At 42.5% G+C, this 12,338-nt stretch overlaps 1 protein-coding gene across 1 annotated transcript in view; it reads right to left on the bottom strand.

Moving 5' to 3' along the window:
• Window positions 1-12,338, bottom strand: part of LOC122885827 (anosmin-1) — a 39,623-nt gene that overhangs the window by 8,856 nt on the left and 18,429 nt on the right. The window contains exons 3-8 of the mRNA XM_044217514.1: window positions 10,920-10,982; window positions 10,378-10,600; window positions 5,573-5,757; window positions 5,091-5,220; window positions 2,566-2,771; window positions 630-774 (exon numbers count right to left, since the gene is read on the bottom strand). Of these exons, the coding sequence (XP_044073449.1) occupies window positions 630-774; window positions 2,566-2,771; window positions 5,091-5,220; window positions 5,573-5,757; window positions 10,378-10,600; window positions 10,920-10,982 (952 nt within the window). The remainder of the gene's footprint in view (window positions 1-629; window positions 775-2,565; window positions 2,772-5,090; window positions 5,221-5,572; window positions 5,758-10,377; window positions 10,601-10,919; window positions 10,983-12,338) is intronic.

The following is a 12,338-nucleotide window of genomic DNA, read 5'->3' as shown; positions in this document are numbered from 1 at the left end:
TAGGTGTTTTGGCTAAAAGTATTTACCATATGGCATATACTGTATATAGTAAAACAAGACTAAGAGTCTACAGCCTGTGAGGCTGCACTTACACCCAGCAGTGATTTGAGCTAAATGCTAAGCTAGATGCTGAATTCACCATTTTACTTTAGTGTGTTAGCATCCTAGCATTTGCAAAGTCGCACTAAATGTGAAGTACAGCTGAGGATGATGGGGATGTCATTAGTTTGGCAGGGATTTGGTCATAAACCAAAATTGGACAAAGTGAAATTTTGGCCTGATGATGGCGCAAGGTGAAAAGTCCGGGGATCGCCAAAGTGATTACAATTAATCCTGAGAAGGACATGAATGTCTGTACCAAATTCCATCAATTTCGACAATCCATCCAATGGTTGTCGAGAAATTTCCCCTTAAAAGCCACATGTCAACCTTGTGGTGGTGCTAGAGGAAAATTTAGAGGATCACCACAGTCATTAGGATACATTATCTGGAAACAATGAATGTCTGCACAAACTTTCATAGCAATCAATCCAATAGTTGTTGAGATATTTCAGTCCAATAATGGACTGACCAACAAATACTGCCATCCCTACCTGAATGACCAAGAGAAAATTAGCACCGATGATTACCTGACTCATTATTCTGGGCAGTGCTGAAGTGGAGAGAAGCCTTGGCGCTCTTCAGACGCACCTGTCCCCAGTATGTGATGGCCTGCAGCTCCACAGTGTAACTGCTGTTTTGTTGCAGTCCCTCCAGATCCACCCAGCTCTGAGCCTGAGACAACAGAAAACACTTGCATGTTGGCATTTTGTATGTTACCGCACTGTCACTTGAGACTCCTTTCAAAGCCCTGTCATTGTCCCAGTCATAGTTCCAGCTCAGCTCAGCCTGGGCCAACACGGGATTGTGGGAAAGCCCTGCTTATTAAGAACACATGTGGAGCTGGGGAAGGTATCGTGGTGAGGAGATAGCCTTCAGGGCCATGTGAGGGAGCCATGTTATCAGAACCTCCCAGGGTTTCCTCACTGTGTTTGACTTGCAGCATTCCACCATCAGCATGAGCTTGATGAGTTCTTGTTATTGACTGTGCGTGTTTTGACATTCCTCTACCAGCAGGCTGCTTCTAAAGCCTGAGGTGCCAAAGTGGAAACCAGTAGTACATGTCAATAGGTGTCTGGTGTCTTCCACCTCTAGCTTCTCTGTGCCACATCTGTAATGCATTTCATAAACTAATTCAAGAGAAGACTCTATAGAGGTGTGTGTGGACTGTCTAGACAATCTGTCTTTCTGCTCCTGTCTCTAATGAAATGCTATTCGCAGATACTGAGCCATAGGTGCTATCAGGTCACATGTTAATGGATATATTGTGCAAATGGCTCACGTACCAAATTGATTCAGTTATGTGTATAAGAGTCTGTAATGTATGAGGACAGTCAATGATCTAGTCATATGATTTATCTACAAGGTCAATTCAATTTGTATGTGCTTATGGACCCATTGCTTCAATCTGTGACAGTCCAATCAATGCTTGCATACAAAATTGTGTAATTTTTATGTAGAAGCAAAAAAACTCATTTGTAATACTATCAAGCTATTATTCTGTGGCTTTCTGAGTTGTCCAAGCCAGGAAGTCTTTGTAACTTTGTAAGCTCTTAGCTTGCCTGTTTGTTTAAGCTTTTATAACCAAATTGTATTTATTCTTTCATTGTGATCGCAAGCGGGGGGCTTTGTCTATGTGAGAGCTCAGACAAAGGGTCATGAAAACTCTTACTGACTGGACCAAATAGTTGAGAATGTTCCAGTATGCAAACTAAACTGTTCCGAGGCATAAACAGTAGGAATCAATGGTATTTTCCTTTAAACATGATATTTATATCATTATTAGAGAATGTTTCTTGGACGTTTTTAGCTGTTCTGTCCTGTTTTACTGAGTTTCCTCTTAGTTTAAATACACTGTATGCATTAATGCAAAAGATAATAATAGGAAAAAAGGATAGGAATTGTGAGTGTAGTTATATAACTACTTGAATATCAAACTACTGAGCTCTATGTTAAAAATAAGACAAATAAATAAATAAACCCATGTACCACTTTAGAAAAAGCTGAATTACACAATCAAAACAGAATAGGAGAAAACCAAAGCTCCAAAACAACAACTGCAAAAAAAGTGAACAATACAAATTGAGATATTTAAGAAATACAGAACTTGAAATCATGATTTATAACTATAAATAGGGTCATTTATCACACTTAATGTGTTTTCTTTCAACGCTTAACAGTGCATTTAAGGGTTCTTTCATCAGTATAAGGAATTAAAACAATGAAGAACACATTGTATCAATCTGTGTGTGATTGATAGCCTTGCAAGTATATATAAATAAATGCAACTCCTATTTTATGTTTATCCTTTCTTCCACTGCAGGCCTACATGGTTATTTACAGTGCTGTGTTAAGGCCAGAGGAGAAGATGCTGAGATAATCCTGGACAAGACCCTATAGTCTTAGAGAAAGGAAAAAGGAGTGGAAGAGAAAGAACACATCACTAAGACAGGGTGAGAAGATTACCCCGTTGGTGGTCTTTCTCCTTTTCTTCTTGGATGGCACCATCGACTTGGTGGGCACAGTCCAGCTCCAGAACACTTTGTAGTGATGTATAGGGATATCGGGCTCCTCTGGCACGGTCCAGTTGAGACGAGCTGTCACCAGGCCTTCGTCACCCAGCGTCACGTTGGTGACACGCACACTGCTTGGGCTGGGAGGGGCAGAAGGATCTGAAGACATAGCAACAACAAGAAACAACACTGTCAACAGTAACAGATTTTAGTACATCTGTAGACATTTAGAGAGGAAGACAAAGAGGGCCTCTGGTTCTTGTATGTGACAAATCATGGGCCAAGGCAGTTTTCTTGCAAGTATAATTTCAGGTTGAATGTATTACAGGCCAAGACAACTTTCACCACTTGAGGGTTAGCATTGCAGTTGAGGAGGGGGACCAGTATGACACTGTGTAAAGTAATTAGTCCTCCACTGACAATCTGCCCTGAGATGTTATGACAGGTGTCATGTCACGTCTGTGACAGCGTTCGGCAGGACCGAGAGCGCAGGTCAGGGGTTAACAAACACATGCTACTCCACACTCAACATTCCTGTACTCCAACTAATGTGTGTGTGTCCAGAGTAAAGCTGGTTCTGAACCCATCCGTATGTGCTGTGACCCAGCCTGCTGCCGGCTGTTGATGTCAGCCTGGTGCAGGAGGAGAGGCAGGGCCACATGCCAGATGCCAGACCAGAGGGAATAGCCCTGTAATGAGAAAATGATTCACGCCACAGCCCTGTTGGCTCTCCTCTCCCCTGCCCTCCCACCTGAAACACATTTAACCCAGTCCAAAACACAATTGGACACATCGGTTCTCCATACCAGCTGATGTTGGCTGCGCAAGATAAATAAGCAGTCAGTCTTACAAATTGCCCTAACAAAGTATAGTAATGCAAAATTGCAATCAGATGATATGGCTGTACTATATAAATAACAATGGCATGACAGAATGGCCAGGAGCTCATCAAATCCATGACAGCTCCCATCAATCTATCAATGTTCTGGCACTGATTGGCCTGATTGGAGATCAGTTTCCATCCCTGCAGCAGAATCCTTTTCCCACCTGGTATCTGGCTCTGTCTGACAGCCATCCAGAACGCTCTGGGGACTAAATGTATGACGAAGGATTGACAGGACAGGTCAAAACACACACACCAAACACACTAATACTTTCTGTATTTGGCACAGGTTTTTAGTATTTGGCAGAACATGGAAAGTACTTAGGACGTCTGCCAGTGTTCCACTACTAAACAACTTCATATATATGTTAATGAATAAATAACACAAGTTTGGTAACGTGTGTTGATGTGAACTAAGCATTACATAGATGAAAAAGTGGTCCACACAATACAGACACTATTTTACATGATATACATTTACAGACACTGAACTCAGGGCTGGGTAAGGCTAAACTGGAGGGCACATGGCTCTGCCTCAACATGTCAAACAAACACACTGTATCTGATCTGGATCAGATTCAATCTAGACACAATATTATATTCACAAACCTGTAATCCCTAGGAACACCATTACTTTAACAAATGCCATATGCAGCACAACACTGAGATTTAGTGTCATTTAACATTGATAGTGCAGGGCAGAGGAGTCGAGCAGCAACACAAGCCATCAGAGCTTGTTCACTAATCTGTGGCAAAGATCTGAAGCGCGCCTTGGGTTACGTCACTCCCTCTGGAAGCAAGACAACACTTGCATTCATTTGAAACCTGCAATATCCTGACTTATTCAGACATATTACATTTTATATGACTGTAAAGAGGGGGAAACCCCTCCTTTGAAGACATAAATGAAGATCTGGTTGCAACACAGAAAAGAAATGTTCTGCGCACCTAGTCCCTCCTCATTACTTGCATTCTACTTGGCATCGGCATGAATTACCCTTTCCACTTAGCTCACTGGGTGAATGTGTGGAAACCGTGGAGGGGAAACATGTATTTAGAATTCAGGTTAACAAGTTAAAACAAAATACCTGAATACAGTTTTAAATAAACACATCTAAGCAGTGTGAACGCCATCAGTTAAAAGTGATAAATGCATGTTTGACTTTATCATATTTAAGTAGTTTTCATCTCAGTCAGTTTGCTGCTGCTGTATGGAGCCATGGGGTTGAATATTTTAGGAGTGGATCACACAAAAATGTAGGGAAAAAAAGACATCAGTTCTCACAAAAAAATATGTCCTCTGAAGAGATGCAAGGTGCAAAGTGCAGGTGAATAAAAACTAAATTTAGACAAAATACACATTTTCTTTGAGTCAGTGATAAAGAAAGCTTGGCTGACATGCAAAGGGAATATTCACCGCATGCACTTGCTTTGTATGGTCAGATAAGAAGTCAAATCAGGTCTTAAAACTCTTTCCCAAAGGCTCCACCTGTTCCAAGGTCTTAACCGTAACAAATGGAGGGCAGTGGGTGTCAAACAGGAACTCACAAAGCAAGGCCACACACACGCGCATAAGTACATACACACACACAGACCTCTGGAGGAGCGGAAGTGTTTGCTGGGCGCAGTGAAGCCGCGGGTCCCGTGGACGTTGACTGCAGCAACTCTGAACTGGTACCATCTGCTGGCTCTGATGTCAGCCAGTTGGACGCGCTCCTCTGCAGTCTGAGGGACAGATGGGGGGGAAAGCAAACCACAGGGGTCAGGGTTCACACAGGGTCACCGCCCCATGTGAGTTTGCTGCCACATCAGTCATCTGTGTGTTTCTCTTTGCCAAACTTTCAAAGACACTGTGACTGTGAGGAATGCGCAACCGTGTGCAAAAGTCCATCAGCGCAGTGCAGCACTTTCACAGCTGTAGCATGTGGCATGCTGGGACATGTGAAGCTGACATTTCTTAGTGATACAAATCCCAAAAGTCTGATCAAAAGGATTACTCATAACAACATCTGATGAAAAACTTTTCATCATACTGACATGCTTCAGTATTTTGCAAGTATGGTGTGTAGATTCCTACCTGCGCCACAGTCTCCCACTCCGTGGCATCATCCTCGCTGGGGTGGATTCCATAATTCCAGCGGCGCTGCACCACATAGAGGACGGGCTCCACGGAAATGTTGAACTTGGAGGACCAGCGGATCTCCAGCTGACCCGACGGCTGCTCCAAAAACACCAGCTCTTTCCTCGGCTTCAGAGGGACTCCTAAAAGTACAAGCAAGGAAGACGATACCGCGACAGGACTTAATATCACCGCTGTATGGAACATTGTAGGTGAACTTCAACATGAAATTTGTTGTTTTCCTTTCTTGGGTGGAAAGATAAATGACACCATTGGAGTTGGACAGATACAGATTTGAAAATGAGACATGACCTCACTGCAATAGATTTAATACATGCTGTGGGTCAACAGCATCATCTTTCTACTGTGAAAGATTGTGATATTTCCTGGCCAGAGTGATGTGTTTTAGTAGCTGCGCTTCTTAGTAATGATACACATAGTTTGCATCAAGGTATGCGAGATGGCTTGCATAACGTCTCACTCGTTCTCTTGCAGACAGAAAAGACACCAGTGCAAACATACACACATACATGTAAAGTTCATGTGGATCATTGGACTTCACATTCAGCCTTTCAGATGAAGCCAATGTGGCCATGTGCAATAAATTTAAGATTTATTAAGTGCAGGACTGGGCCAAATGCTCAGCCAAGTCAGACTGACTCTCTCAAGTGAATTTATTGCAGTGGAGACGTAGTGAGTTGTTGATTGAGCGCTGGGCACAGTGATAATGAGATGGAGATTGGAAAAGCAAGTCTGGAAGTACAGGAGAAGGCTGAATACATCCCACAGTTCTCAATAAATCAACTAGCACTTCAGACCATTATGTCGGACCTCTGTCGCTGCTGAGCAGCCCACTACTGCTCCACATTTATAAACAGCATCAACATGCGCTCAAGGCTACTTCGCTTCATGTCGGTAAACAACATAATCAAGACTGTGTTTTGTATGCAGCGCGCTTGATCTACTTATATCTCTATTCAGTCTTCATACAGGGCATGTAAAAGATTGATTGATGCATATAAAATCCTGGAAGATGAAGGAGGGTTCTTGAACCACATGCATATGGAGTCATTACTTTGTTTTGTCCCGCTGATAACAGCTTTCTGCATACTAACAGCTGGGGGTCATTTTGCTGTGGTTTCGCAGCTCCACAGTTGAGTGTGTGTGTCTTGCGAACAAACGTGTCACATTTCCTGCGCAATAACGAACAGCAAGGTAACCACAGCATTCCTCTTCTCCCTCTGTCTTAGCTCATCTTCCCACAAAGTCACACAAGTACTCCTGCAAAGCACAAACCACACAAAAATACAACCCCCACCACACACAACCTCTCTCTTCCGCAATATGTAAGAGCAACAAATACACTTTGTCTCAGTTTGCTACTTCCAAAGATAACTTTCAGGTCAGGTTTGGTCCAAGAATCATAGAGCGTTCATTTTTCAATGGCCACACGCTTACTCCAAACCATGATGTAACTGCTGCTGAAGCACAATCAAGAGTACGGTGTCCATTCATGTCTTAATCCTGCCAGAAATTACACTCCAGGAACATAATTCTCAATACTCACGCACATACTGTTATAATGACTGCTCTAATCACAGGGGTTGAGAAAAACACTACAAATACTGCTTGTACTGTAGCACAAGGTCTTACTGTAAACTGAGGATGGCTGATGGACCGATTAAGTGACTGACTTGTTGTGACAGCGTGAGGATAACTCTGGCTGAATTTAATTTCATTCTGACATCTACATTTTTCACATATTCGTTGTTTTAACCACTCCCGAGCTCCTCTTCCAGTTTCTCTCACAGTATAGTGTAGAACTGTGCACTGCTTTTGATCACAAATTTATCGTCCTTGCTAATCCTTCCAAGGAACTAAGAAAATGAGAGAACTAGAGGGAAAGATATGAAAATGAAAGAAATAGAAGAGCCTAATAAACCGCCTATCTCCATACATGCACAGCATATTTTATCTGAGGCACACCTCCGCGAACACATCTTTGAGACAACATTACAGAGCAGTGGATGATAACAGCATCGGGCTCTATTGATGTAAAAAAAGAAGAAGCTTTGTTACACATCAAAAGCTCAGTGGGGGTCCAGTGTCTCAGAGATCCTGAACACTGAAGTTTTTCCTCTATCAGGGACATACACATGGCCTGGGGACCCTAATACACACACACACACACACACACACACACACACACACACACACAAACATACACACACACACAAACATACACACACATCTGAGAGTGATCTCAGTGGGGGAAACGCTCCATTTCTCCTCGCTTGTGTTTGTTAATGGCTTCCAGCATCATGGCTCATCATGGCAAAGACTTCGTACACACTTGTGCACACATAGAAACAATTACACTCTTCAAACCATGAGCAGCTAATTAGACCTTTAACACTGAGGACCGGGACAGGAATTCCATCCGGACTTTCACCAAAACGCTCAGTGTAATTCAGTGTAAATGTGGTGCTGATGGCGACCCATCACGAGCTCAGTGTTTGGATTAAATCAGCGGGTAGGCTGCCTGATTTGAAGGTCTTACAGTGCGGTGAATAGTTTTCATTCACTGGGTCACTGAATTGACATTTTCGAGGTTACGCCTGCTTTCATCTTTCCCCGATTAACTGTTCACCTTTTGAGCATGACATCCACCATGAAGTCCCTCTGAATTTTTCCAAATCAAACATAAATACTAGCATGCTCTTCTGTGTGCACTCGTTCAACTGAATACAGTATGCACAGTAAAACATGCTTACACTCACTGCTGTGTGTTTCAAAGCTTTCACAGCTACAGTTTATCACTGCTGCGGTTCAAAGCTTGATTTAGACTCATCTTCCACTGCTCTCACTTCAACATCTCCCCTACTTTGTTATGGCCTCAGGCTGCCAATTGTGTGCTGATAGTGTATATAATGTAGTTCCAGCTCTCCTCTCCAAGTTCAGAGGCTCTTGGTTCTCTCACATAACGACTCAGCACCCTCAGAACATCAGGCCGCCTTGGGCAGCACTATTAAACTGTTTTACTGCAGCAAAGATTCCTGGGTACATCTGTGTCTGTGAAACCCTCAAGCTTATCCAGCAAATTCAAGACTGAAGATATTTACAACAGAAACAGCATGAGCGATGTGTGGGTGAAGTACAATACAAAGAGATGAAATAAAGATTTATGATTCTGAGCAAGTTGTCAAAATTAGTTTAAGATAATCTGCAATTTGCGTCAGTGAGAATTAAAATTGATGTTTGACAGAGAGGGATTAACTGGTTCGACACTGTTTATGAAAATGATGCAAACTGCAACAGTTAATCACATTAAAAACATGACGTTTGCATTGGACCATTAACAGATATGAAACGTCATTTATTGGGTAGGATAAATAGAGAGGGAGGGAGTATCCATGATACGGCTGACGAACCGTGTTAATCTGGTCCCTCTTGGAAACAGTACTGAGGAATGATTAAATAAAGAGATGAGTTGCTGAGTGCACGGACAATTAAACAACTTTATTAGAGCGCACAGTCTAACGTTTAGACACATTGTGCATCCTAGTCTGTCACCCTGGCTTGCTGTAGAACTCCATTCTTCCTCTAATTAATAAATTATGATGTTTCTACTACCTGCCTCAAATCATAATTTATCACTGCATTGCAGTTGAAATGGCAAACTTGTTGGCAAACAGTTTCTTATTTACACATCCACCAGTTATGGAGCAACATTATCATTCATTTGGAGTCGTGTTTATGGCCGCGTGGTGAATTGAAGTCCAATATTCACTCTCCTTTTGGTGTCCATCAACTCCTGAGGGAAATATTGGACTTTTTAGCTGCTAAATCTCCCACTATGTTCACCAGCTAGTCGCTAACTCTGCCGCAAAAAAACAACACTAAAACATATATTAATATTTAATACAAATGTTTAGACTTTTATTCTAAATGACTTGCAATACAGTAACATATTTAACTTATAATCCTCATAATTTTCATGAAATCAAACCCCATTTTGACAGTATTTATGGTTAGCATTTTTTCAGAAATAGTAATTTAATGTATTTACATTCTGAAATTACCTCTCTATATAGTGTTTTCATTGTTTGTGGCAGAGTCCATCCTGATTTCAAATTGCCTCTACACACACAATACACATACACATAAAATGATGCATGTATGTAATCCATCTTTCCTGTTTTTCATTTGATCTCAGTGATAACAGCCTCTCTGTTTACTCTCCTACTGGTGCTTCACATGCTTCACATTTAATAGCATTCTGCAACTGGTGAAACACATGAGGCTTTTATTGTGAAGCAGTCACAAGAAATACAATGTATTGGTCACCGAAGTAAGAACTGACAGCTATCGTTCATCAACATGCATCTAACAAAACAACAGAACATGAAGGAGCAGCCACCGTTAGATGAAGAGTTGCAGGCGACAGGCTGCACACCTCAAACTCCTTTCACCGTGCCCTGCAGTTGTATGGAAAACTGCTAAGATGAAACAAAATGAGTTTGTTTGGCTGCACTGTAAACAGATACCTCAGTTGCTCTCCTGTTGTATTTCTGACAATGTAGCTGCTGAAGGAGCATTTGCTGTAGTATTCATTAAACCACATTTGTACCACCTGTGACCACAGGTGTCACTAAATCAACCAGGGCTGAAATCTTAAGGATTCTAACTTTAAAGAACAATTTGTTGCGGAAAAAAATATTTTATTGTAATGCATGTGATGTAAGTTTAGCCTTTAGTATTACCTTTGTAGAGGTTCTTAGGCAGCTGGCAGGTGTGGCCGCAGCCATTGGAGCAGCACTTTTTCACGGCTGAACACTCTCCATCCTCCTCACAGCTCTCCACGCAGGCTGCTGCAAAGCCGCTGGCTTTCTCTGGGGCAGGACAGTCGCCTTGCTTCACTCCCTCTACTGACTTTAGGAACTCACAGCTCGTAAGACACTCATAGTGCTTCTTGGGAAAGAGGGGCTAAGGAGTAGGGGGAGGATGAGAAGGAGGAGAGGAAAAATATATGTCAGATTACCTTTTAAGACCAACCTGCCTGGCTGGAAACAGGCAGCTCTGTGAGCTAACAGGGATTGTCCTGTTTACATTTCAGCTTATGACTCACTGGAGCGGTGAGGACATTAAACAGCTTTGATTCAGCCTCACAGAGAGCGTCATTACAGTGCAGAAAGAGTTACTTCACGCTCCTCTCAAACTTTCCTCTCATTGAATTTCCCTCTAAGTTTGAAAAGCTCAAACACTTGAGTCTGAGGCAACCACGGTATTTGTGGTAGTGACATACCTCGCATAAATCCTGGCACTGGTTTTCCTTCAGGTCCCAGGATTCCTTGCAGGGCTCCAGGCACTGTGAAAAGGAGAAGGGTGTCAGTTCTTCAAAGAGCCAGCCACATCAAAGAGCCACTGCTGTGGAGATGGTTGGCTGCCTGACAGGCACCTCACTCAGCCACTTCCCCTGCACGTTCACAACAACCAGTCACACCTCCTTTTGTTACAAATGCCTGGCATACTTTCAAAGGACATAAACAATATTCTACAAAACCAAACAAGGGGCAAAGGGGTTCTCCGTTATTAGTAGACAGGCACATCCTTGCACTGTGTTTAGAAATCTACCGATGCTTGGATTTGGGTGTGCTTGGTGTGCCCTGGCAAATTCCTTCTTCATGCCTTAACACTACTAGCCTCCCATACTGTCTATGCCTCATTCTCATCCTGCCACTTCTCCTGCTCATGTCTGGGCCTGATACACTCTGGCGCTGGCACCAAACTCCCTTCTCTTTACCACGCTGAACAGAGAGCGCTTAATAGATGATACACTTGGTTTAATGTTCTTGGGATTCCCTTTTTTAACACGTGGAACAAATTTACTGAATGTTTGGCATAGGCATGGGATAAAAGAAAAAACCTCAGCGCGAGTGCAGCTTGAAGTCATTTTGCCAAACATAATGGGATGATAAAATTTAAAATGAAAAGTTTACCAATCTAGTCAAACTCCTCTTGCTTTAAGTACTACAACTCACCCTGAATGAATCAAATTCAATAAAAGTGAATGTAATATAACACAAAAGTCCATGCATGTCCAATAGAATCAGGCAGATGCTGCCGCAGGAAAGGGAATGATTCAGATGGGTCTGAGAGAAGCTAGGGTCTTAAATGCTCCTGTTGCTGGCCACTGAAAGCTGGTGTGAAAGAGAAGAGCAAGCTCAGTCAAACAGTCAAACCACTGCCAGGCTGCTTCTGTGCTGCACTGGGAGCAGCCCAAACCACACCAACCAGAGACCTGCCAAAGTCACTCATTCAACTCCATTTAATTTAGACTCCTGCACCAGCTACAGCTCTAAGACAAGGCACAGCAGTACATTTTCAACACATTTGCCTACATTCTTCATCTGGGACAGTCCAATATATTGGTCAGTGGAAGAGGGAGATATGATAGAGTAGATATGGAGATCTGCCATGAGTGGAGGTCCACTTTTGGCCAGAATAAGAGACTCCTGAAAAAAGATCATCAGAACAACATGTAGTGTTATGTAAGGTACAGTGCAAAAGAGTGGTTAAATGAGGGAACCTACTGTAGAGAGTGTATTTAACACAAAGTTGGTGTATGAAATTTCACATCTCAGTCAGGGGGCCAGGGTTATATTTATGACTTTAATTCACTCATTAGCCAACTCTGTCATTATTATGCCATTGCCAGTGAAAA

The sequence above is a fragment of the Siniperca chuatsi genome, linkage group LG12, assembly GCF_020085105.1.
Source record: "Siniperca chuatsi isolate FFG_IHB_CAS linkage group LG12, ASM2008510v1, whole genome shotgun sequence".
NCBI classification, from domain to species: Eukaryota; Metazoa; Chordata; class Actinopteri; order Centrarchiformes; family Sinipercidae; genus Siniperca; species Siniperca chuatsi.
Note: the sequence above shows the minus strand (reverse complement) of the source record. Positions and strands in the feature narration are given on the sequence as shown.